Genomic DNA, 27,260 nt, shown 5'->3' on the forward strand with positions numbered 1-27,260 from the left:
TATTCAATAAATATAATTGAGAATAATAAAATTTAAGGTAAAAAAAATAACATTTTTCAAGTGGGAATAACATTAGAGTAGTTACAGTAAGATGAGTAATTTTATTAATTATGTAGTTATACTATAATGTGTTTGTTTCTTCAACTAAATTGACTCACAACCAATCTTGGCCAGAGCTTTCTTAAATATTTGATTTATCTTTTAAATTAAATTATGTCATATAAATTATGTGTGGTGTAAATCATTTTAAATATAATTATTCTAAATATTCATGAGATTGAATATTTTCATTTCTTGCCTAGTTGGTGAGGGCGTAAAAGAAAGATTAATAGAAAAGAATTAGTGGGTCAATAAAAAAAAAAAAAATTCTACTCGTCATCTATACACCACAAATCACACATGATTTTTTATTTTTATTTTTTTTTTCCTTATCAAATGTGTGGTGTATGAATGATAAGTAGAAGATCTCAATTAGTTTAGTAGGGATAAAACAAAAAAATTAAAATATATGTGGTATGTGGTGTAGGATGATGTGTAGCACAATCCTTTACTTGTGACTTATTCTATTCTCAAGTCAGTGTACAGAGCAAATATAGTAAAATGCTTATATGGCATACTTTAAGGTTTGGTTGGGATTTCGTTAGGGTCTTAAAAAAAGGCTTAAAAGCTCTTTAATGATGCAACTAAGTTATTGTGGTGTTATTGTGGCGCCCTCAATCCCCCTTATAAAAATACACGGGGATCAAGACACCAGGATGGTGACAACACGGTAACATATCCCAACAAAGTGCCAGTGTGTGTACATACAACGGTGTACAAATAAAATCACGCAGCGGATAGTCAACTAAGTACCAGAATTTAAAATACAAATTAAATATCAGTAGAGGTTTAAAAGCAGTTATACAGTCATCCCAAAATAAAATTTAACACATGTCCCGAAGATACGATAAGCAAAATAAAATAATAATAACAAGTGATCCCAGATCACTCCTCGGGCAGAGCCGTCTCCTCAGGCTCGCCCTCCTCCTCCTCATCTGCATCAAAAATCTGCGTTACCACAGAAGGGTACCGCAGGTAAGTATAAACCCAAATAATCCTCAAGAAATAAAATGCATTTAATGCAACCAACATGCATGCATATGATGAAATATGCATTTTTCTCAAAACATCATTTTTCCCGAAAATGACAATTTTTCAACACACGCCAAAATCTCATTGGCCCAAAATATCCGTAAAACATTTTCTCAGAAAATGATTTACACAAAATCCACGCACACTATTTTACCAGAAAATAACCAATTTAATCCTTTATTAACCTATGCACCATGGCCTCCCCTAGGGACTATCCGCACGTCCTGGCTTCGTAGCGATGTTCAGTTCCGCGCCCAGCGCGTACATGGCCAGACATCCTCTAGTCCCCGCCAGCAGAAGGACCACGGAGTCGGCACGAATCTCTCGTCCGATCCCATCATCGCTCAGCGACAATCCAGGGGACGTTACTTAGTTTATTCCGCTCCAGAGTAACCAGAGGAGCTCCACCGAGATAATGCCCCATCTCGGCTTGGGGTCGTGATACACACGCACCCAAAAATATTCTCACATAAAATCATAATTTCCAATTCACACATGAGCATGAATGCATAACACGAAAACCCAGTTTTCTTTACAAACATGATCATGCATGAAATAATGAGATGCACAGGTACCAACACCAATCCACAACCATCAATAACCAAACCAATCAACTCCAACCAAACACTCCAACCAACAAACCATCTGACTCCCGTACTCCTTGGACTCAGTCCGGCAAAACCAACAATAGATTAAATACAGTAAAATGTGTTAGTGCAAAAATACATTAAATTCACAAGAATTCTTTGAAGAAATACTTACAGTGCAATATAATAATTTCCGGAGGATCACGAAGCTGCAAGTGGTGATGTCTGAGCAACACCACAGTGTAAAATACACTGTGGTCGTGGGTCACAGATACCCACTTTTTAACGAGGACAAACGAAGACCCAAAAATGGTAGGGTAGGACATAGAGAGGTCGGTGAAGCCAATGGTGGTGGTGGTTTGCCGTGGGTGGCGGCGCAAGGGGTGGTTTTAGGCAAAAAATGCACAAATCGGAAATGGGCTTGGTGGGGCTTCACCGGTGACGGATCGGAGCCGGGGTTGGGTCCATTGGGTTGCCAAGAGGTCGGGGATGAAGTGGTAGGAAGATGGTGGCCAATGGCGGTGCGACGGCGGCGCAACGACGGAAAGAGTGCCGCGGCTTCGTGGGCTTCGTGGGGGCTAACGGCGGCACGAACAGAGGTGATATTGGTGGGGTAGGACGGTCGGCGGCAGGGGAATGCAAGGGACCGGGCGGTGTCGACCACCGCCGACGGACAGCGGCGCTGGGAGGGGACGTTAGAAACGGACGGAGGAGAGGAGAGAGAGAGATCGTGCGGGAGAGAAGAAACCGAAGGAAAATAAGGAGAAAAAGAAAAAAGGGAGGAAAAGAAAAGGAGAGGAAAGAAAAAGAGGGGAAAAGAAATGAGGTCCAATCCTCATAACTTGGGTCACAAAAATGATCCAACGGAAACGATTTTAAAACCACAAGTTAAATAAAATAATTTAAACGTAATGGTAAAGTCAAATTGAAATAATTAAATCCCACGGTAATTAATTTAAATATTAAAAGTAATTTAAATGCATAACAATAAATAAATATTAAGAAAGCACATAAAAATCATTTTCACCAAATTAAAATCATAGAAATAAACTCACTAAAAATCCAACCAATTTTAAAATAAGAGAATAAATTTTTGATTACATAAAAATAATTCTTTCAGTAAAAATACATTAAAATACGGGGTGTTACAGTTATATATTAAAATATTTTTTAATATCATATAAACTAAAAAGTACTTTTGAAGAAAAGCATCAAACATATTTTTTCGTATAATATGAAACATACTTTTAATTTAAAAAAAAATCTATCAATTGACGAATTATCCTTACAATTTTAAGATAATTACAACGTCACTCTTTAATTTTATCTTAGGCACGACACTAGAAGCTTCAAATGACATTTTATGTTAGTTCTATTTCAAAAAATATTTTTTTTTTTATGTTGCTTCTAAAAAAAAAATAATATGTTTGAAAGTATTTTAGACATATAGTTACGAAACAACAGATAACATTATTATAATAGAGATTATTACTTAAGTTCTGCAACTATAAGATTTAAGCCAAAAACTATATTACTCGCCGCAATTCCAAATATACAATTAATTTAAAAGATAAATTTTAAAATTTGGTGTGCTTTAGACACCGACTTTAAGAATAGATGAACTCATTTCTACCAAAGTGGAAGCTCTCCTCATCTTCGATTTCTTCCTCCTACCTTAGTCTCTACAATTGATTTGATGTTCATAGTTTTGGCACTTCTTTCCTTCACTCTGCTAATTCACTAGGAGATTGAAAACCCAGCCATTATCGGGATTTTGTCATAACCAGGATGTTTCTACATTGTGTACTTACTATTTGCTCATTGTTTTGATTTTCCTTTGGTTCTGCTGTTTTTCCCCCCTCTTCAAACAATAAATAAAAAGGTGGAAAAATTGGCAATTTTGCACTTGTTTCCGCAAGATTCGCTCTTCGTATCTCTCCTAGGCTTCTTCATTGTTTTAAGACCTATTTATGCACCATCTTCATAGAGTACCATAATTCAAAGAATTCCCAAATTTCTTAAATTCTTAGTAAAATAAAATAAACAATTCAACTTTTTTAAATTCTAAAATAAAAATAATATTAAAAAATATATTATAATAATATTTTATTCAATTTTCAACTTTTATCTCAACTCATCTCATCTACGAAAACAAACGAGACTTAATCAATTCACAATGTTTTCAAGTTCATCAATCCTTTTGTTTTGTTAAATTGCGAATATATATATATATATATATATATATATATATTGATATTGAATTGTGATGGAATATATAGAAAATCTTTTAGAGATCAGAGAATCTTATTATTGCAAATAATCTTAAGACTTATTAGATTGATTATCTTTTTTTATTTTTATTTTCCTAGAGTATATTAATATTTTTTAATCAGAATTATTAATTTTGAAGTCATGTGTCATAGTAGTTTTGAATGCAACCAAACACCGGAAATTCTTTTCCTTGTCATTTTCAAGGTGTTAACCAAATATTAACAAATCACACTAGTTCTTCCAGAAATTGTTCTCTAATTTTGTTATGATGCATTACATAGAGAAAATCAGACCAATTGAAAAGCATTAGTCACCAGCAAGAAAGAAAGTAATGGGTTTCAGCAACATTTCAAGAACAGGAGTACAGAAGGAAGAATCCACCACTCCAGAAAAAACATGCTAGAGATAGCAGGTACTCTTCATTCCACATGAGAAAGACCCCCACCACCTTCAGCCTGTGCCCTGCAAATGAGCAAATGTTTTCAGTAAACAAGATAGATGTACTAAGTACAGAATGCATCATGGCATAATGAAAGAATCCGACGATATTGGAAGTTTGGAACCGTATGCAACTGGCCAAGTGCCTAAATTAACCTTTCGAGTCCTTAGAAAAACTTAGAACTTGACACTAGAATCAAGATACAGGATACAGACAGAAGGACATATATTAATACATCATTTATGGGGCTATATTAATTGAATTTCACGTTAGTAGATATGTCCATTAGCATCAGCAAGAAAACAGATGTATTTACTGGTCAAACATCAAACCTGTTTTAAAGCAAAATTAGCAAATCATGATCTTATTTACAGAGGCACTGAAATCAATACCGAGCACGTTTTCATCAATTCAGCATAAATCATTTGTACTGTTCGTTGGTGCCGAACACACAACACAATGATCAACAAATTAGAGGAAGAGAATCTTTCCTAACATAACAATTTTATTTCTCGGAGTCGGCATAATATGTAAGCAAAACATTCTCTTCCAGAGGTTGTCCAATCACCCCCTAAACTGAGTTAGATGCTGAAGCCAGTTGGCTTTTAAAGACTCTAGGGTTCTCTGGAAGCAGGGATCTGAATCCCTTTAAGTATAAAACCAACAATTCGTTGATAATTTGTACAGCCTAGTCATGAAAAGAATCAGCAGCAGCTCAGCATATAGGCTGTTGATGACTTACATTTTTCTGCTGAGTAATACGAGGAAGGAGATAAGTTCCAGCCCATCCCAAAAAGATATGCAACTTAATTTCATTTGTATTACATTTAAGACAGTCCCAGGCCTGGAAATAGGATGATGGTTGCCTGGGTTTACAGCACATGCTCTAGTCAAGCCTTCTTATAATTCCACACATAGAAAACACCAAGTTTTTCTTCGAAAGAAACCCAATAATTAACAACATTCCACTACAACATCTTAAGACTTCAAATCAATCAGACACACACAGATATATATATATATATATATATATATAGAGAGAGAGAGAGAGAGAGAGAGAGAGAGTTACTTGTGGTCAGAAGGATTTGGCATAAGCTCATAAACGATGGTTGCAACCACATCCCTCTTCAACTGTAATAACAGGAAGAAAATCTATCATAGAACCAATAACAAGCCCCCTCGCGTTAAGTACAACCAATAAATCATCAGACCTGTTCTGTGGCAATGAGATTACCTGGGTAGCTTCACCTTTTAAGCCAATATATTGTATCTGAGTTGTGTCACCACCAAAATTCTCAGGAAAATGCAACGTGATACTTGCCACACTTTGGAATTTAGAATACCTAATTTTATGTACTAACATAACATCAGCAAGTAGAAGATAACTAATCATGATGATAAAACCCGTGCAAAAAAGTTGTACATGAGTTCTAATAATGTACTTCACAGGCTACATCACTACGATACGAGGAAACAAAGAAACATACTTTATCTAAATGTTAATTACATCTACCACATCTGACTTGCTTTAGGAAGGAAAACTACTCTTGAGCAGAGGCAACATGGTATCATCAACTAGAATGGAAGGAAGAAATAATTACCTTGTTTGGTATTCTAACACACCTTGCAAATTCTCAGCCAAATCCCACTCCTCCAAACATTAAGAACAAATGTCACACAAATTTAAGTTTGAGTTACAATAAATGGCTTAACAACATAAGAGGTACTACCTGAATAGCTTGCATACTTTCAGCATCCGAAAAGTCAATGCCATCTCGATTGATGAACCTAATTTAGAAACAAAAATTATTCTGAGTGTTTTTTACCCCTATGCAAACAGGAAAATTAGTGGGAATAGAAACTTTTTAAAAAAAATCATATCAGTTAAAAGAGTGCTTGATCTTATTTTCCCATAAAATTCCTGGTGTCAGTGTCAAATATGAGGTTATACAGAATAATAGATGGTCGAACAAGTATTACTGTGGTTCATTTCTTTTTAACATACTGAAAAATTAGCAGAATTAGATGCCCTATATCTTGAAGATACTTAGCTGTCCATCCAGGGGAGAGGGAAATGGACAAAAGAAATATTTAGTAGAAGAGGAAGAAACACATCTAAATAAGCAGGGACTGGCCATGGTGAAATAACTGTATATTAATGAAACTATAAGTAACAAGTCCATATTTTCAAGGGGTTGGGTGTTCGGGTAGAGTTTTAGTTCTATGGGAAACAAGGGGTTGGGGTTGGGTCTGGTGTATTTTGGGTTGTTTTTCCATTGGCTTTTTGGGTCATTTTGGGCAAGGTGTTTTCTTGTATACATTCAGTGTACTTGGTTTCTCCTTTTGATATATATAATTTTTTACTTATAAAAAAAAAAAGTCCATATTTTCATGTATGACCGCAAAATGCTATAGAAACGGCACTAGTTAATAAAATACATCCAAGTTTTTGACTGCAAATGGATGCAGGATGAATATCATATTAGTTCTAGGTTGGCGTTATAAGAAAGATAGAAGGCTGTTCCTAAAAAATCTATGTCAATATGATCTAGTTGATAGAATAAATGCTTGCATCGTTAATCTAACTTGCAAAATATAAAAACCAAAATGAGAAATCAATATGACAAATGAAAAAAAATATTAAAGGTTAAAATTACGCTCTCATCTTCGAAGGACTTGTTCCACCAGCACCTCCAACAATTGAAATGCTCTTGATCTTAACATCTGACGTGAATCTATCACAATTAATCCAACAAATAAAATGAAAAACATTTTTGAGCCCTTGAGAACAGTTTGCTTTAGCAATTTTTCTCATGTTATAAAGAAACCAGACTCTATAAAACATGAGGAATGACTTACGGAATGAAAACGAGTAACTCTGGATCGCCCTCATTGCTCTCCAAGTGTTCCTGTCACAGCAAACAAAATCACATGAGCTTCATGCAAATGCAACATATATTGCATACAATAGAAACAATTATTCATTATAATTCAACCCTGAAAACAGCATTACTATCTAATCCTAGGCATGCTGGATGCATAAAACTGGGTGACATTAATGCTGAAATGAGTGCTATGAATGTGATTGTGAGATACTTTGGGCAGATAATATTGTTTTCTTTTATAAGTAAGAAGTAATTTTTTTATAAGCGAATGTATAGGCAAAGCCCATGTACACAAGAAATATACAAAAAAAAAAAAAAAAAAAAAAAAAAAAAAACTCCTAAATACATTCTAAGAAACAGAAAGCGACAACAGAAAATCATGAGCAGAAGGAAGCTCCATTAATCACTAAAGCAGAAAACCAAAGCAATAGAGTGCACAAAAAAGTTTTGGAGTTCCTCCTAAGTACACTCCTTATCATTAAAACACTGCTCATTCCTTTCCATCCAAATGCACCACATAAGACACAAAGGAACCATCTTCCAAGCCACATCCACTTGAGAACAGCCATGAAGCCTGTTCCAACACGCAAGAAGATCAACCACTCTCAAAGGCATCACCCAAGCCAAACCAGTTCTACAAAAAATACCATCCCACAAAACCCTTGCCAACTCACAATACAAAAGTAAATGATCCATGTTTTCCCCATGCTTCTTACACATGAAACACCAATCCATAACTATAATATCATGCTTCCTTAAATTGTCCAATGTCAAAATTTTCCCAAGAGAGGCAGTCCATATGAAAAAGGCAACTTTGGAAGGCACATGAGACCTCCAAATACACTTCCAAGTAAAAGAAGGACTATTCTGAAAAGTCAACAGCTTATAATACATGTAGAGAAAAAAAAAAAAACAAAAAACAAAGATGTTGTACATAAAGAATAAGCTGTGATTGGTGTTGTATGTGTCGGAAGGGGGGTGAATCGGTGGATCATCTTCTACTACATTGTGAGTCAGCTAGAGGGTTATGGAATGAGGTTCTTGGTAGAGTAGACTTGGCTTGGGTTATGCCTGAGACATTTGTGGCAGTTTTGGCCAGCTGGACAAACATGAGAGGTAGTCGACAGATTAAAGCTGTGTGGAAGATGATCCCTATATGCATCATGTGGTGTTGTGGCAGGAGCGCAATGAATGGACGTTCGAGGACAAAGAGAGATCGATGGAGGAATTGAAAGTTTTCTTTCTTAGAACTCTTTGTACTTGGGCCATTGCTGTTGACTTTAAGGCCTAGATTTTCATGATTTCCATAGCTCTATTGCTCCTACTTAGCTAGGGCAAACTATACATGTATCAGGCTTTGCCTATTCTTTGATTAATAGAATTTATTTACTTATCAAAAAATAAATAAATAAAGAATAAGCTGAACAAAAAAATAACATACACTAGGTGGAGGTAGAAGCTATACTGGGTAATTTTGTCAAGTGCACATTTCTTTTTACTTATAGAAAAAAAACAAATTGTCAAGTGCAATGCAGACAAACACAAAGCAACAGGAGGAAAAGAAGGAGCTTGTGGTCTTATAGTTTGGCACTAAATAACATGGACAATGGAGAAAAGGAAATTTTTCACACTGGCTTGTGTAATTAGCTAGATTTGTATTGTAAAACAAGAAAGAAAAATATCCTAATTTTAGATAGAAAGGGACATAGTTGACATGACCAGCATATTAACCCCAAACTTTCCATCACCATTTTTTTCCTTTCAAACTCTGTTTCAAAGCAGTAACTTTCTTTGTTAAAGAGAAAGGTTGGGATGCCAAGTCAGCCTTGCCATCCAACAGTGCCAAGGGGCTTGCCTTTCACATACATTCACACAAGCGTGTTTATGCATTTCAATTATACTTTAAAAAACTACCATTGACATGAAGAATATAAAAAAAGAAGTGGATATTCAGGCTAATCACCTCAGAAGAACTAAGTCGCTGCTCCCAAGCTTTAAAAACTGACTTGACACTTCCTGGAACAGCCTCATTCAAAGCAGTTACCTAAGAAACAACCCAAATTACTTCTCAAAATTTAAAAATAAAATAAAATAACCCAAATAATCATATAGATAAACAAAAAAATACTTCATTTTCTCAAGGAGGAATGTTAATGCATATAGTCAAATAATGACTCTGATGGAATGTGGCATCCTGTCAATCAGCAAAGAAGAGCTCCAGTGATCTATATCGCTTACCATACAGTGAATTTTTCAATGTAAGATGGTTTTCCTATGCCACAATTGAGGAAATTAATCAAGTTTCACAGGTATTATTAGAAAAAATCTATATCATTGACAAGATTACGAAGTTACAGAAATTACAACTAAAATTCCCCTACCCAAGCATACAGTCAAGTTTTTTTTTTTGTTTTGATAAGTAACATACAGTCAAGTTTTTACTGCTTGATCATACGTATGACTATTAAATAAAGTCTTAATGAGGCACGGATTGACTTCAGTCAAAATGCATAAGATAAACAGCACCATTTATTAAAAGATCTGAACCATTATCCGCTTTACGTCTAAAAGGATAATATCTATATTCAATGTGTCTATATCCTGACATCCACCTCTCATTTATGTTGGGGTATGCCAAGTCCAGAAGCTGTGAAACATAATTTCAACGGAGGTACATTTCCTCTATATAGATAGATAATAAAAGAAATATATCAATTATGTATTGAAATTTACCATCGAGACAACACTTTCAAGTTTCAACCACATATTTTAACCTTCTTGGACACCCAAATGAAGAAAAGATTCATCTCTAAGTAAGATTCAGCATATCCCTAAGCAAAACAAGAATTTAGAGAAACAATGGCTGTAGAAAAGTGAAATTGGGGCTACTGTCCCTCTTCTTAAAAAAAATGGCTGTAGCAAAGTGCAACATATGCTGATCCACAGCTTCACAATATCCTCACAAGATCACCCTAATCCTTCTCAACCAAGAAGAGATCCCCAAAGATACCATAAGGCACATTCTGAAAACATAAAACTCATTTTACCTTGAATTCCTTTACACAAATTCCTCGAGTGCAAATACAGCCAAAAAATGCTTAGATCCCCAGGATTCCACAAGAACATATCATATCCATATTTTTTTTTATAGGTAATCAAGAAGTTTTATTCATAAAAGTAGGCAAAGCCCAAGTACGCAGGGAGTAAATATGAGAACATATCAGATCTCCATAGCCACGTGCTTTCTAAGATTTCTATCATGACTTGCAAGGCCCTATGATCTAACCCTCCCATTGCAAGTTACACAATGTCACCATATTCATCCCTCTCAAGGTACAGCTTCTTTTACCATTCCAAACTTCTCTCCCACTGATCCCCAACTGCCTTAAGGTAGGGCATCGACTCCATTCTAAATAGAATGCCAAAAACCCAGCTTGCAAATTCTCATACCAAAACCACTTCTATCTCCTGATTCTCCACTATGGGTTTGACCAAAAAAAAAAAATCCACCAAGGCCTAAGGAGTATCATAAGGTTAATATTTGAAACTGAACATGTTTCTACTTACAAAATGATTTCATTATCTTGATATTGTAAGATATGAAACAACATGCAAGAAACCTCCTCTCCCTTCCTCATCAAAATGTTGGTGTTATGATCCTAAGGGTTAAAGGTTTAACCATTGATCCAAAAGCCCTAGGATTGTTGGATACTAATTTGGTTGAAACTTTAGCTCTTAGGATCATAACAATTGGGTTCCCCATCCTCATATCAGCTAAGCAAATTGTTGATGAAACTCCAGAACGGAAATTATTTGTGTTAATATCTTCATGACTCAAGTTGCATAACTCTCAAATAATCCAAAGGAAAACCTTTGTAACACTCAAATATTTCTACAACCCAACTACCAAAACCGAACCTGAAAGAAGATAACCCATTGAACGACATTACACACAATAAGCTGGAACCGAGTTTGTCTTACAAGTTACAACCTCCAGCAAAATGGTGCAAATAAGATTGTAGCTTTTAATTCCAATGCCAATACAGCATCTATATATAATTATTTATGAAACAACCAAGAATTATTTCGACTTAAGCTATTCAACATTATCTATCAGGTTTCTTTGAACAACCAACCAAAAGATGGCCACCATTCATAAAACTTCGATTTTTGTCGAATGAAGCGGAACGGAACATACATACGTGCGTAAAGATGAGGAAAGAAAACGGAGCGAAGTGAGAGACTTACCTTAGAGATGTCTATGTGCTTGTAAAGAGACCAATCAGCGGAACAATCGTGATCTTCGCAACTGTGGTCGTGTAAGCACGCCATCTCGGAATCAAAAATCTCAGAGCTAAAGCAATAATCATTTGAAACGAACAAGGAAAAAGGCATTAGATAAACAATGGAGATATAAACGACGTCGTTTAGACATGTGTGTGTAGAAAGATAAGATAAAAAAAGGTTGGTATAATTTTCAATCTTTAAATTACTAGAAATTTTGCAACTTTTGCATTCCAAATTATTAACGATTTAAGCTGTAGACCTCGTTTGGATAGTGAAAGTGTTTTATCTCATCTCATCTTATCATTATAATTTTTTCAAATTTACTAACAAAATATAATAAACAATTCAACTTTTTTAAATCTTAAAATAATAATAATATTATAACAATATTTTATTTAAATTTTTATTTTTATTTCAACTCATCTCATCTCAACTTACTATCCAAATGATACATTAAATTATGAGAAAAGAATTTATAATTTACACCGTTCATTATGTCACTTCTTTGTTTTACTTATAAAAAAAATCATATGACTTCTCATATTTTTTTTCATTTATCTTATTAATATAAGTTGATGAATTAACAAAATGTTTTCTTTCCTTTTCTTTCTTTATTGTGTTGATTATCCAATGTTTTGAGAGTTTGAGAGATCAAAGGTACTTTAAAAAAATGTATAAAACCCAAGAGTAATATTAGAAACACTATCGAATTTATGAAAAATGCTAACTTACATAAAATTCTTACAAAAAAAGATTTATAAGTTGATATGTCTTGATTGTGAGACAAAATATTGTAAAACATTTTTATTATAAAGTAAATATAATTTCTCATATCAACATGTCAATATATAAATTTATTTTTTATAAACCCAACACTTCTCAAAATTTATTACACTTACAAATTTATGTATCATAGATGAAAAAGGGAAATGCTTGGTATAAAACCTTAGATTAATGTTAGAAACACTATAAAATTTATTAGTAAAATGCTACTTTCACGAGAACTTCATTTTACACACTCACATGAACAGTATATACTATGGTTTATTTATTTATTTATTTTTTGTGAAAAATTATGGTCAATTCCGTATAATCGGTTTGAAAAAGAATGAGATCTACTATTAAAAAATTAATTTTTATCATATGAGTCTCATATTTTATTCAATTTTTTCAAAGTAATTATGTAGCAGTTACACAATTTACGGTTGTAAATATCTTTTCTCATAAAATTATCATAAAAATTTTAATAGTATATTCTATACATCAACTTGAAAATAAAATAACTCATAAATTAAATTATAAAATATTCTGATTGTAATATTAATTTATCATATAACGTAAGGAACCTAATGTTATAAATTTAGTTTTGCGGGTTCTAAATTAGTGACTAAACTTGGAAAGAACCCATTCTGTATCTGTCCGAGGAGTTGGAAATAGAATCACGAACACCTAAACCGAGAGAGAGAGAGAGAGAGAGAGAGAGGGAGATGGAGGAAGTGGATGGAGAGGGTTCAGGAGGAAGCATCAGATACACACTGAAGCCGACGCGTATAAGCAACGAGGACATACTATTTTGCATAGATGCGGACGCGGAATCCCTGGTGGAGATGAAAGCCACGGGCCCAAATGGTCGTCCGCTTACCAGATTGGAGTCCGTCAAGCAAGCTATCCTTCTCTTCGTCAACGCCAAGCTCTCCATTAACCCCGACCACAGATTCGCCTTCTCCTTTCTCGCCAAATCCCCTTCTTGGGTTACTCACACTCCTCTCTCTCTCTGTCTCTCTCTATTTTCATTCCGTTAAAAATTTTCAGATAGAAAATTCTGGCCCTTTGATGTTCTTGTTCATTGGATATGTCTTGAATGAACTCGTGATTATAGAGAATAGGTCCGTTATATTTCCCCCTGTTGATCATATTCTAAATAACACTGGAGAATACGTATCTAAAATACTTACTCTATTGTTTGTGTTCCTTGCTTGCTTCGCATGTTGCCTTTATTGTTACATTTATGTATAGAAGAAGAAGATACTTATTGGGAAAACTAACATACTGGAACGAGGATATCTTTGTATGAAGAAGAACAAATTTACTTGTAAAAGAAAGGAATGAAATTTTGGGAAAAAATAAGAAATAGGCTATTTTGGATCCCATAAATTAGGCAATTGCCAAGTTTTCCTTTGGGTACAGATTTCCATCAGAAATGATAGATTTTCATGAGATATATGACCTCAATATTCTTTCTAACCCATCGCTTAAGTTTCACATCATTTCTAACTAGGCAGATTAATTAATTAAGCTGGGTAAAAGACATGCTGGGTTTGCACTGTCTCTAGGCTCCTAGTCATAAAAAAAGCAGATTAATTAAAAAAATAATTTCCAATTAATAATAACTACTGGTCATTAAGTTTCTTTTTTCCAAAAAAAAAAAAAAAAGAGAGTGGTCAATAACACTCATATAGTTGTAAGCTGTTAATGGGTACATGGATTGAGTGTTCAGATCTTAGACATTGTTAGGCTTCATTCTTCTTTGGGCTTGAAAGGGAAAGGCCAGTTAGTTTTCCGCAACTACTACTTGGCTATAACAATATTTTTTACATTAGGTTTTTTCTGTTTCAAAGCACATGCATTAGAAAGCACTGGATAGAGCATCACTAGTTATACCCTGATATGCTTTTGATACATTAGACATGCTAAAATTTGGCTATGCAGAGACCCCCTTAGTAACGAACATTGATGTAACGCAGTGAAAAAACATTATTGGTTTTGTCTGTGTGACCCAAGTAATATTGTGAACTTTCTTTCTCAGTTTCAGGATTTAATGATTAATTTAGAATTTTTTTGGGTTTCTTTCTGCTATCATGTAGCTTAAGAAAGATTTTAGCAGTGAAGTTGAGTTCGCATTTCATGCGCTTCAGTTACTGTCAGCAACTTCATCTTGTGGTCCTGCAGATCTCACCAATCTTTTCCGGGTAGCGGCTCATGAAGCCAAGAAATCTCGTGCTCAGAATCGGATTTTGAGGGTGGTAAGTGGCGTTGAAATACTTTCCATGTATCTGTGTGTTGGTTAACATGAACGTGTTGTTTACTTTACCTATTGATGGGTGCAAATTGTTACCAAATGATGATGATGACCTTCTGTTTCCATGAAAATTCTTTAGTGCTCGCTCTACCTAATCTGATATCCAGTATGATGTTTTGTTGCGTTTTAGATTCTGATCTACTGCAGATCATCTGCAAAACCACAACATCAATGGCCTGTAAACCAGAAACTCTTTACTTTAGATGTTATATACCTCCATGACAAGCCTGGACCTGACAACTGCCCCCAGGATGTCTATGATGCACTTGTGGACGCCCTTGAGCACGTTACTGAATACAAGGGCTACATTCATGAGAGCGGAACAGGGCTAGTGCGTGTGCTCTTCCGTCACATGTGTATGCTGTTAGCACATCCTCAGCAGCGGTGCCAACAAGAGTACCTTGACATACCCAAGCCCCTTACAAAGAAGTCGCCTGCATCAGACTCGATGCCTGGAGAAGATAACATTCCTGTCTCCAGCCAATGAGAGTTTGAAAAGTGATTTAGCAATCCTGTGTTAATTCTTATATTTTTATTTTGTTTGTGTCAGTTTAGGGTTTTCTGAAAGAAGTTGATATAAACCTCTTGTCTTTCTGTATAAATTCTGAATATTTTTCCTTATGAACAGCCTGGATGGGTTGTTAAATGTTACTTTGATTCTGATTATTGCTCATTTTTCTGGGTGGAGGTGGGTTGTTAACTATTCTGAACTTTCAAAGTTCAAACATGGACTTTATTTTGGTGAATGTGGTACATATAGGATATAAGGTGGCAGGGATTGCACTAATCTCCAATAGGATACAGTTCTACCAGGAATTATTAGGGCTAACATGTTGGTGAGTTATATCTCATATGGCAAGCATCTTATGGAGCACGATCTTTGGTCTCGTTGAGATTTAGGCTGGTGGAGCTATTGCAATTTGACACATTAGAAAGGGCAAATTGGCTACCACCATTGTTTTCCTTTGTGTAAGATGACCCCTTTTTCTCAGCCAAAAAAAAAAAAAAAAGATGGCCCCTTTGGGCATATTATGGTGTTTATGGAAGAAAAGAAACCTGCCGAGTTTTGAGGATTGTGAAAAATTCTATTTACAATAATTTAAACCTGCCAGGTTAAAGTATTGAAAAATTCTATTTACAAAGTCGGTGCTAATCATACACATTTCAGACTATTGACATTGGATGATTTGATTTGTATAAGAAATTCACAATTTTGAATCTTACAAATTAAATATTATCATCTACGCAATGTGAATGATGTGTTTTTCATACCGATTTACAAATTGGACAAGTTTTTGCTCTTTAACAACCTGTATATTAGGATAAATATCCCTTTCCATCATTAATAAAATTCTTCTTCTTCTTCTCCTTCCTTTTTTTTTTTTTTTTTTTTTTTTTTTTTTTTTAATTTAAAGAAGTTATAAACTTATATCTCATATGGGACAATACAATTCAAGTTCCATTCTGCTTAGAAATAAAAAATAAAAAATAAAGTTTCATTCGTTTGTTTTATATTTGACATTATATTCTATTCTCAAGTCAATGTGTAGTAGAGTGTTTATATAACATAATTTGATTTGGAAGGTAAATTTTAAAATCTGAATTTTACTATTTAAGTTATGTAGATGGCCAACTTGATAATAGAATAATTCTTAATAATATTTGGAATTTGATATCTACAAGGGGAGAAGCGAGGGGCCAGATGATTGAATTAGGGGATTTTACACCCTCCAATAAAATTTTAACACATAAGCATTATAAGAGAAAAATAATAGAACCATACAACATCCAAGTAAATTCTATTTTAATTATCATCATTTCATTATCAGAAAAATTATTTGTTATTTTTCTTTTATTTATTTATTAATTATTTGTTATCAAGTTGTCAGAAGAATATGACTATAAAAGAACGGAGAAATTCTATGCATTAGTCACTATTCACTCCTATACCTCATATTTATAGTTTTTTTATAAGATGTGAGAGTGTTTTTTATAAGATGTGAGAGCGTTTTTCATAAATATAGGATGGTAAATAGTGACTTACGTGAATAATTTTTTAAAAGAACAACAGTTACCCAGAAACTTGAGACAGTCAACTAAGACAAATTATCTGATTACCAAATCTGTTAATTGATAATCCATTTGATGAGGCTTATCCGCACAACGTGATCCGCCGGCATGATTTATCCATAAATAATAATGAGGGATGAATTACACTCTATGACTTTGAATAATCAATACAAAATGATAACCTCCAATTTAAATTGATGGTGTTTTACAGCATCATTAAAACAATTTGAGAAATTTATGAATATATTTTATGAAATGTCTTTATAATTATACAGTTAAAAAAAACACTTTTATTATTTATCAAACTCATATAGTTTGATATGGTACATTAGACTGTAAAATTATTTTTATTATAAAATAGATATAATGTATCACATGAAATCACATCAGTTTATGAATATATTTTTATGAAATATCTTTATAATTATACAGTTAAAAAAAACATTTTTATTATTTATCAAACTCATATAGTTTGATATGGCACATTAGACTGTAAACTTATTTATATTATAAAATAGATTTAATGTATCACATGAAATCACATCAATTTATGAATATATTTTTATGAAATGTCTTTATAATTATACAGTTAAAAAAATTTTTACCATAAATAATAGTGGAAAACTAGGAGCCTTCTAAAAAAGAGGAAAAAATAGGGATGGTGGCTATATGTTTAGATCAAGTGAGAGAGATATGATAATTATTTTCTATGATTATATACCTAAAAGTAGGCTAAGCTGTCCCTTTATAGAAAATAATGTATATGGTCAGCATGAGACTTGTTCTCTATTCTTCATAAGTAATTAATTATTTTTGTCATAGAATAATAAATTATTAGTTAAAACAAATAGTTTTCATTAGAGAATCTATGTTAATAGTATTTTTAGGGGACCTTTTGTTCTATTAGGGCCTCAGGTAATTATCTTAGACCTCGTTTGGATAGTGAAATGAGATGATTTTAGATGGGTTGAATAAAATATTATTAGAATATTATTTTTTAATATTATTATTGTTTTGAGATTTGAAAAAGTTGAATTATTTATTATATTTTGTATGAAAATTTGAAAAAGTTATAATGATGAGATAAGATAAGATGAATTGAAAATATTTTTGTATCCAAACGGGACCATTTCTTCATTCTTGTACCTTCCAGCCGGCCCTGGTTTTCTGCTCTCAGGATGGATTAGAAATTTCAGGTTGACATATGATTAGAATGTATCTGAAAAGAACCAGCATATAAATCTCATATTCCCCTTCAAGTGAAAGTTGGCCAAATATTTTTAAAAAAGTGAATTAGGGAACTAATCCAAAAGCATACTTTCAGACCTCTGGGAGCCACTTCTACAGTTCAACTCCTTTATAAAATTCTTTTGCTACCACATGCTCACTTTGGGGTCCTTAAATTCAAGGTTGAGGAAACTGGAGTTCATTGATTCTTGGACTGTAAAGTAAGTGGAAAATAGAATAACATAATTTTCATCTGTAATGGGAATCTGCTCATCAGTTGCATCCCTGACTATTCATGATGCTGAGTATGGCCATGAAAATGCAATATTCATACAAGGAAATAATGTTTCTAATGGTCTTGGTTCTCTTTACTCTGAGCAAGGTAGCAAAGGACCAAACCAAGATGCAGCTATTCTTTATCAGGTTTGTCAATGGTTTCTCATCTATGGTCCTTGTTTTTACAGACTCTGCTTGGATTAAGATTGAGTTGGATTTTCATTCCCTTGAGAAAGAGCTTAATTCAATAGTTTGTTTCTCTTACATGAATTGGCTTTAGAGTTTTCATTTTTCATTCTCTTTTGCAAAATCAAACAAATAGGAAATAAAGTTTAAACAAATGTGTACTAATGTTATTTTGGATCCTTCATCGAAATGGTTCTTTTTTATTTATTCATAATTTAGGGCTATGGAGTGGAAGGTGTTTTTGATGGGCATGGGAAGAATGGTCAAATAGTGAGCGAGCTTGTATGTAACCAGTTGCCTTCACTCTTACTTAGCCAAAAGAATGCTCTCTCAAAGGTTAATTTTTATATGTGGAAAGAGGCTTGTATTAGTGCCTTCAAGTTGATGGACAAGGTTATAGAGCTTCAAGTGATTTTGGACAGCTCTTGTAGTGGAACCACTGCTGTTGTTGCCATAAGATAGGTAAAAGAGACTTTAAGTACATATGAACAAGTTATTTTTGGTTTGTTTTGTATTTAAACTGATTTGGAGAAGTAATTTATCTTTATTTTTCTATGTTTTCTTTTGGATGATTGAAAATTTAAGCAGGGCCAAGACCTTGTTATAGCTAACCTTGGGGACTCAAGGGCTGTTTTAGGGATACTTACTAAGAATGGGGTCGAAGCTGTTCAGTTAACCAGAGACTTAAAGCCAGGCTTGCCTTGTAAGCCCTTATTTCCTTGTGTTGGTACCTGTCATTTTCATCCACCTTTGTTACTGCTAAATTCCCTGATTTCAAGTGAATTTCCACATTTAGTGAATGACCAATTTCCATTTTAATATAGCTGAAGCAGAAAGAATAAGGAACTGTAATGGTCGGGTGGCTGCACTAAACCATGAACCGCACATTCAACGGGTATGGCTGCCCCATGAGGACACTCCGGGCCTTGCCATGTCACGAGCTTTCGGAGACTTCATACTCAAAGACCATGGCATCATTGCCATCCCGGATATCAAGTATCACCGCCTAACTCCTGACGACCAATTCATCATTCTTGCAACTGATGGGGTAAAGGCCATATGAATGAAATGTTGCTTTTTACATATTCAAGTGTTCATTCTGCTTTCATTTTATATCGAGGATCAGGAACCTCAGGAATAACATCTAAAAAAAGGGATATGAAAAATGTAGGTTTGGGATGTTCTCAGTAATGATCAAGTTGCATCCATTGTGTGGGAAGCAGAGAGTGAACAAGCAGCAGCAAGACTTGTGGTGGAGGCAGCTACCACTGCATGGAAAAAAAAGTCCCCTACTGCAAAAGTAGATGACTGCAGTGTGGTTTGCCTCTTTTTGCAAAAGAAACATCATCTTGTGGCAGTAGACACTTGAGCTATAAACCTTTTCTTGATGAAATTTAGAGTTATTCTGTTTGACACTTTTTTTTAAGATTTGGAAGCCACAAATCCATGTAAACACTGGTTAAACAACAAGTCCAGTAGAAAATATATACCCATAACCACTGCTTTCAACAATGTAACTATTAAGTTTATGATATCATAGGATAGCCACTGAGAAAGGCTACCGATGGTGGTTTTTTTTTTTTGCTTAATGATTAATGAAGTATTTTTAAATGAGTTTGTGAATTTTTTTCTTTTTTTAAAAAATATTTGAAGTGAATTAAAAAATACTTAAATAAAACACAAAATATTTATAAAAAAACATTTACACTTATTGGTAGAACTTCTCGGGACACCTCTCAGTGTCCCTAGCAGCTCCCAGACTCATAATTACACCAATTTTTTTTTTTTTTTTTTGGCAAAAATAGTTACCAAATATTACTAGTTCATAGATAATTGTCACGATATTGATTTGAGTCACGATATTATTGAAAACTAACAATCTTTGTTACCACCTAAAAGTCATTATGAATTCAATATAAGTTCACGAATTAAGATTAAAGAGTTCAATTTATTTAACTATTTAAATTAAATTATGTCTAATCTAATTGGACTTAATGCTATTTGGACTTAATTAATTACCGAATTCCACTTAAAATTACGATACATATTAATTATAAATCAAATTGAAAAATGTTACAAATACAAAATGATTATATAAAAATAAATTTATAAATTGATATAGTTTCATCTAATTCGTTAGATCTACATTATAATATAAAAAAATTTCAATATACTATATCACATCAAAAAAACATTAATTTATAAATTTATTTTTATATAATTAAAGTATATCTCGAACTAAAATCAAAATGCAGTCTGTAAACCTAGCCTAAAGCCCAATTTTAGGAACCAAAGCCCAATCATGTACGCAAAATGCTGCCCCACCTCTCCAATCCATGTACGGCCAGGATTAATTAATTGAACCGTATTTATGGAAGCACCGCCAATCAGAAGACAGAAACCCCAGCTCTAAGCCATGAATCGCATAGTCGTCGTCCTCTTCTTCCTTGGCCTCTACGCCTACGGTTCGGCCTCGGCGGGTAGGGACCTGCCTGGAGACCATCTCCGATTGCCCTCTGAAGCTTCGAGATTCTTCGGCAGAGTTGGTGGTGCCGTTGATGATAAAGACGACGACTCATCAGGGATCCGATGGGCGGTTCTGATTGCCGGCTCCAACGGTTACTGGAATTACAGGCATCAGGTTGTTTTACCTTCCCGTTTCAATTAATTTACAATATTGAATTATTCTATTTCTTGATCGGTGCATCTCGAGTTTCGAAAGCATCTAACTTCCTTTCCATTATTCTTTTTCGCCTCTCGTTTTTTTTTTTAACCTTATAGATATCCTTGTGCTTTCATGTCCCATTTTTTCCCCCCGAATAAAGTTGCTAAAAATATAGGTATTTGCGGAAGTGTGAAGAACTCGAACGTTTTAAGCTAAAAAAATTGAATGTCTTTTGCTTTTCTCGGGTTTTCCATGAATTATTTCTTGAGAATTCTTCTGCTCTTATTTCTTATTGTTTGATTTGGGTTCTAAGAGCCTTCAATTTGGTTCCTGAGAACAGTGAAGTTAATAGGAAAATGATTTGTTTTCTACTCTCATGTTGCTGTGTTCTCCATGGTGTCCAAAAGCACAAACAATTGACTTCTAAGTTTTAATTTGCAAAAGCACAAAGATTCAACTTTTAATTTGCTGCACGCCCAGTTTGATTTCTCCGATTCTAAATATCATAGATTTCCTTATTAATTAATTTTCAGATTTACCGATCAAAAAAATGTTTTTCAGATTATTTTAAAAGAACCTAATAATCATTATTATGTATTCGTTTTTTATTTGTGCACATTATACAACAGTCTAGAGCGGTAAGATTCTGTGGGAATTCAACGTTTAAGACTTCCTATATGCTTAGGAATATTATTTCGGGTAGTGATAGGCTTACTACCCTATTACTATCCATCTACTACCCAAGTGTATTTCAAAACTTTTTATTTTTTTAATCATTTTCTTTTAAGTATTTTTTTAAAATCCTTAATCATTAAGAAAAAATTAAAAAAATATATAACTTTACTAATACTCACTTCCTTAATCATTAAGTAAAATAAAAATTTAAAAAAAAAATCAAATACAAAAAGAGTAGTAAATAGGTAGTAATAGGGTAGTAACCCTATCATTATTCTTATTTCAATGAATTATCTAGTTTCTGTGCATCCATAAGTTAGCCTGGTTTTATCTTGGTTTCAACAAGGATTACTCTGTTGTATTCGAAAAGGACCTTGAAACAAGGAGCCCAATAGAGTTGAGTTGGTAGCAGATTAGGTCGTGTCATGCTTATGTATTAATTTGATACTGGAGGCATTAGCTCGTCTGAATGACTACTGATTTGGTTGTATAATAAGTATGAACATGCAGTCAATATTTTTGTTTTCATTAATTTTTAGTTGAGAAGTAATATATAAATAAAAAATGTAATAAAGTATATTCCTTGTTGTACTTAGATTCTGTGGAATTTTATATGTTGATCCCACTGTGATGCAATCCCAATTTGAATCTTACCATTTTGTAATGGTTCTTGGGAACAAGAATGTTGTATTAATGAGGGAGAAAATAGATGTTACAAGATGGAGAAAAAGGATTGATTTTGAGATGAAACTAGAAAATCATGTGCTTGGCAGCATAATGCAAATCTGTTGACTAGCTTTTATGGATTCCTAATGCCTGAATGATCAATTTATTATTCGTTTTTATGTTATGATTGTCTTTGACATGCCCATGTTCTATTTAGAGCTTAGTAAGAGCATCATTTCTTGTTTGTAGTTGGGATCTTATTGTTTGATTCAGTTTTTTTTCTCCTTTTAAACTTCCTCACAGGCTGATATTTGTCATGCCTATCAACTCCTGAGGCAAGGTGGTTTGAAAGATGAAAACATAGTTGTTTTCATGTATGATGACATTGCTTTCAATGAAGAGAACCCTAGGCCCGGAGTTATCATTAACAGCCCACATGGCCATGACGTGTACGACGGAGTGCCGAAGGTTGTGTTTCTGTCCTTAAGATCTTTAACTACTACTTACATAAAAAAAAGATTTTTACCTACTACTAAGTTGTTATTTTCCCCCTCATGTTGTGGATTTTCTTGTGGCAGGATTATACTGGGGAAAATGTTACTGTTGACAACTTTTTTGCAGTTCTCCTTGGAAATAGAACTGCTCTTACAGGGGGCAGTGGGAAGGTTGTGGATAGTGGTCCCAATGATCATATTTTTGTATATTATAGTGATCATGGGGGTCCTGGTGTGCTTGGTTAGTAGCTCTTTACAACCTTTCATTGATTGCAGGTCTTATTTTTATAGGATTTGTATTCTTGAGCACCAGTTTGTTCTCAGAATTTGTCACAGAATTACATCTCTGGAAGTATCTGTTCAGCAGATAAAACTTTGAATCCCCACTATTCCCTTTTTCATGATCATGCTTTTCTACGTTGGTAACTAAATGTCCAATCTCTACTGTAACCCCTTGAAATATAGGTAGTGGTCCATGTTGTGAAAAACGATGACAATAAAGTGAATATAGACACGAGAAAACAAGCAATCACACACGACACAGTATTTACGTGGTTCGGCAAATTGCCTACGTCCACGGGAGCTGCAGAGGATTTGTATTACTTGAGGAATCACAATACAATGGTGTAGAACGGCTACTGTTCACTGTCATACAGTACAAGTCAAACAACAACTCAATTTATATGTTGTACGGCGGAAACCCTAAAACATCAGAATTAATGATGTTCGCTCGAGCGGCGTGTCGAGCCAGCGTCGAGCGAACCTGTTTCCCGCAATCGCTCGAGCCGTGAGTCGAGCGGCTCCTTAAGCGAAGCTCTCTGACTTCCCTCCGCTCGAGCCGTGAGTCGAGCGGTCATCGAGCGAACCTCTCTGACTTGCTTTTGCTCGAGCAGTCTATCGAGCTCTCTTCGAGCGAAGCTCTCTGACTTGTATTCGCTCGAGCTGCTAGACGCTTCGCTCGAGCGGCGTAAACCAGACTCCAAATACTCAACAGTCCAACCTGATTATGTCAGTCATGTGTTTACAAGAAGCTACATATTAAGAAACAAAAAAGTTTTTCCAATAAGTTCATCAGATCTCAATCTTGTTTAAAATAGTCAAGAATCTAAGATGGAGTTTGGAGAAATGAGTTTTTATGCTGTTAAATACATTTTATCAGGATTTGTTTACAAATTTTGTTCACACTATTATTGCTTGCAATTATAAATGATTTGATTTGTTGATGAATTTTATATTTTGTGAGCCATACTGTAATTTTTTGCCAGGGATGCCTACCAGTCCTTACCTCTATGCTGAAGATCTGATAGAAGTCCTGAAGAAGAAGCATGCTTCAGGGACCTATAAAAGTTTGGTACGTAATTAGTTTAACTGTCATTTCCTTTAGGCACATTATGTTTTGGTAGGAACTTAACTTTTAAGCTGGACGACTTTGTAAAATTATAGGTATTTTATCTTGAAGCTTGCGAGTCTGGTAGCATATTTGAGGGCCTCCTTCCTGAAGGTTTGAACATCTATGCAACTACAGCAGCAAATGCAGAAGAGAGCAGCTGGGGAACTTATTGCCCTGGAGATTATCCTAGTCCTCCACCTGAGTATGGAACCTGCTTGGGGGACTTGTATAGTGTTGCTTGGATGGAAGACAGGTATGCTTAACATTTCTGATTGAGAATTCATGTCATAGAATAAGAGAAGAAAAAGCTGCTTGCAAATATCAGGTTCTCTCCCAGAAAATGAAAAATGTCATATTGTGGAAATCTTGGATATCAAATGGATGTTGGCTACTTATCAAAAAAAAAAAAAAGAGGATGTTGGCTGATACCTATTCCATATTTTTCCAATGCTCAACATGTAGCATATCATGCAGCTTTTCCTCTTCAGTTGTTTTGATTTGATCACCATTGTAAGGTGTTTTATTATGATGAACTACAAAAATTTAGATCATAAAAATTATATTCTCCACGTTTCACATTTTTATGTGAGTTTCTTAACAGTCTGAATTTGTGGTCAGTGACATTCACAATATGCGGACAGAAACCCTGCACCAGCAGTATGAACTGGTAAGCTCAGTCACTCCCAGTGATATTATTGGTAGAGTTAATGTTTGTTGCCATGCACTTAAAATATTTTAGTCTAATTTGGGTCATGGTGGGCCTATGTTCTTTCATATCAACAATAAGTTCAAATACAAGGACCATAGATGCGTGTCTCAAGTGGCTGTTGTAGTGAAATTGTCTAGTTGCCGTCTGGGATTTTATGGAGTACTGATAGCATTTTATGTGTTAGTGATGCTGCCCTTTCTGTTATTGGGGTAACACCTTTTCTGTTTAGTAACATTTATTTTGTAAAAGAAATGAGTTCATTATGCTGGCATTCACAGGTCAAAAGAAGGACTGCTAGTGAAAATTATGCTTACGGCTCTCATGTCATGCAATATGGTGACATAGATCTTAGCAAGAACAATCTCTTCGTGTATATCGGTACAAATCCTGCAAATGACAACTACACTTACATTGATGAAAACTTTTTGAGGCCATCTAAGAAGGCGATCAACCAGCGGGATGCCGATCTTGTCCATTTCTGGGATAAGGTTTGTTTCTCTATTATGCCTTGTGGAATTTATCTTTTGCTCTTGCCCTTCATTCCTACTAATGCAACGGGCTCTTTATTATAACAAACATGGGTCATCAAATTTAACCTTTCTATCTTGATTCAAACTCTAATGCTCTAGTTGCAAACATAGGTATTGAGGTGCTCTGCGGTATATAGTGGTAACAATATAACATTTTGGTTGGAAGCTGTCAGCCTTTAATTTTAGCTATAACTGTTGCTTTTCTTGCTATATCCGTTGGCAGTACCGCAAGGCTCCAGAAGGCTCTCCCAGGAAAGTTGAAGCTCAGAAGCGGTTTGTTGAAGCTATGTCACATAGGATGCATTTAGATGACAGCGTCAAACTTATCGGGAAGCTACTATTTGGAATTGAGAAAGGTCCAAAGGTTCTCAACAATGTTCGACCTGCTGGGCAACCTCTTGTTGATGACTGGGGCTGCCTTAAGACTCTGGTAATATTACCAATCCCCAGCATCTCCTTGAACTCCATTAACACTTTCTTATTCTATTCTGATCGGTTTAACCAAAAATAACCCAGATCCACTAACAGCTCATCTGGCTGCCACATAGAGGCTGGGCCTAGAAAACTCCCACAATTTCTCTTTTTTTCTGTTATAATTTCTTGTTGGAAAATATCAGTGGGACCATTGACTTGAAGAATTAGCTGAGCTTTTTAGCATATATTCTGTGGCTGCTATGTTTATCATGATAAATCGTCTTTCTAGGTGCGGACTTTTGAGACACATTGCGGATCACTATCTCAGTACGGGATGAAACACATGCGGGCCTTTGCAAACATTTGTAATGCTGGGATTCTGAAGGAGCAGATGGCTGATGCATCAGCTCAGGCTTGTGTCTCCTTTCCTTCTGGGCCCTGGAGCTCTCTGCACAAGGGATTCAGTGCATGATTCAACCTCAACGCATGACTTGAATGCCAAAACTTGAAATGTGGTGATATACATAAATATTATATTGTCTTGCTGTATTTTAATGATGGCTCTTATGATTGCTTCAGTGTGGAATGTAAATAGAATCAAGATCTTCAGACAGGCTTCTCTGTACTGGACTACATATTTGAAATGTAATTAATATGACAGTACTTGTATTGTTGATATGAATTTGCACATGATTTTCGTATGTAACCAGAGCAGCTACTGCTAGGGCTGAATATATATATATATATATATATATATAGAGAGAGAGAGAGAGAGAGAGAGAGAGAGAGAGAGAGAGAGAGATATTCTTCTGCCGTTCAATGATCAGAACACTAAGAAATCACTACATAAATAATAACTCCGAGCTGATGGAGTTCAACTTGCAAAGCCAAGGAAAATATGGTGATCTATAAGGTATATCCATCAATCTTGTCCTTGAATTGGAAGGCCTATGAAGACCAAAATCAAAGTGGATTGCTTGAAATACATCAAGCTTTGACATGGTCAATTTAAGAGGATTTCACAATCATGGGGCTATTTGTTGTGATAATACAAGCACTCTTAAGAGTGCTAGACCTAGAGTTGTAGCATGTTAATCTTATCTTTTCCTGCCTAAAATTATGTTCCCTTGCTGAAAAGCGTCTTTCCGCACAAAGAATATATAAACAAAGGATAAATTAGATAACTTAATGCGATAGAATAGATTAATGCACAAATAATATGTAGACTTGACTCCATATTATTTTCTTTCTGCATCTAGACTATGGTTCTGCAGAGCGG

The 27,260-nt window shown here is 34.6% G+C and overlaps 3 protein-coding genes and 1 pseudogene across 3 annotated transcripts; 3 read left to right on the forward strand and 1 right to left on the reverse strand.

Moving 5' to 3' along the window:
• Nucleotides 1-4,151: 4,151 nt before the first annotated feature.
• On the reverse strand, nt 4,152-11,764 carry LOC121244956 (PITH domain-containing protein 1). The gene is made up of 9 exons (XM_041143208.1): nt 11,562-11,764; nt 9,277-9,357; nt 7,288-7,337; nt 7,086-7,163; nt 6,159-6,216; nt 6,030-6,079; nt 5,663-5,771; nt 5,498-5,559; nt 4,152-4,451 (listed from the first exon to the last, which is right to left on the reverse strand). Exons 1-9 carry the CDS (start codon nt 11,706-11,708, stop codon nt 4,409-4,411), a joined length of 678 nt encoding a protein of 225 aa, XP_040999142.1. The 5' UTR covers nt 11,709-11,764; the 3' UTR covers nt 4,152-4,408.
• Nucleotides 11,765-12,981: 1,217 nt separating this feature from the next.
• LOC121244649 lies at nt 12,982-15,330 on the forward strand. The gene is made up of 3 exons (XM_041142811.1): nt 12,982-13,351; nt 14,465-14,623; nt 14,810-15,330. The coding sequence occupies exons 1-3, from the start codon at nt 13,088-13,090 to the stop codon at nt 15,164-15,166; spliced, it is 780 nt and encodes a 259-aa protein (XP_040998745.1). The 5' UTR covers nt 12,982-13,087; the 3' UTR covers nt 15,167-15,330.
• A 2,822-nt stretch (nt 15,331-18,152) lies between these two features.
• LOC121244453 lies at nt 18,153-19,849 on the forward strand (annotated as a pseudogene).
• Nucleotides 19,850-20,797: 948 nt separating this feature from the next.
• On the forward strand, nt 20,798-26,679 carry LOC121244452 (vacuolar-processing enzyme-like). Its single transcript, XM_041142527.1, has 9 exons — nt 20,798-21,079; nt 22,748-22,912; nt 23,023-23,179; nt 24,204-24,289; nt 24,382-24,581; nt 24,947-24,995; nt 25,316-25,525; nt 25,791-25,997; nt 26,271-26,679. The coding sequence occupies exons 1-9, from the start codon at nt 20,855-20,857 to the stop codon at nt 26,451-26,453; spliced, it is 1,482 nt and encodes a 493-aa protein (XP_040998461.1). The 5' UTR covers nt 20,798-20,854; the 3' UTR covers nt 26,454-26,679.
• Nucleotides 26,680-27,260: the final 581 nt, after the last annotated feature.

This window comes from Juglans microcarpa x Juglans regia, chromosome 8S (assembly GCF_004785595.1).
Source record: "Juglans microcarpa x Juglans regia isolate MS1-56 chromosome 8S, Jm3101_v1.0, whole genome shotgun sequence".
Taxonomy (NCBI): domain Eukaryota; kingdom Viridiplantae; phylum Streptophyta; class Magnoliopsida; order Fagales; family Juglandaceae; genus Juglans; species Juglans microcarpa x Juglans regia.

Bases quoted from the DNA above. Each gene is read 5' to 3' on its own strand.
- LOC121244956 (XM_041143208.1), bottom strand. From the start codon at position 11,708: ATGCCTTTTTCCTTGTTCGTTTCAAATGATTATTGCTTTAGCTCTGAG. The intron at 7,338-9,276 runs GTGATTAGCCTG...TTGCTGTGACAG, and splicing joins AGCGACTTAGTTCTTCTGAG to GAACACTTGGAGAGCAATGA. The intron at 7,164-7,287 runs GTAAGTCATTCC...TAATTGTGATAG, and splicing joins GAGTTACTCGTTTTCATTCC to ATTCACGTCAGATGTTAAGA.
- LOC121244649 (XM_041142811.1), top strand. From the start codon at position 13,088: ATGGAGGAAGTGGATGGAGAGGGTTCAGGAGGAAGCATCAGATACACA. The intron at 13,352-14,464 runs GTTACTCACACT...GCTATCATGTAG, and splicing joins TCGCCAAATCCCCTTCTTGG to CTTAAGAAAGATTTTAGCAG. The intron at 14,624-14,809 runs GTAAGTGGCGTT...GTTGCGTTTTAG, and splicing joins AGAATCGGATTTTGAGGGTG to ATTCTGATCTACTGCAGATC.
- LOC121244452 (XM_041142527.1), top strand. From the start codon at position 20,855: ATGAATCGCATAGTCGTCGTCCTCTTCTTCCTTGGCCTCTACGCCTAC. The intron at 23,180-24,203 runs GTTAGTAGCTCT...ATTTTTTGCCAG, and splicing joins TGGGGGTCCTGGTGTGCTTG to GGATGCCTACCAGTCCTTAC. The intron at 25,998-26,270 runs GTAATATTACCA...TCGTCTTTCTAG, and splicing joins GGGGCTGCCTTAAGACTCTG to GTGCGGACTTTTGAGACACA.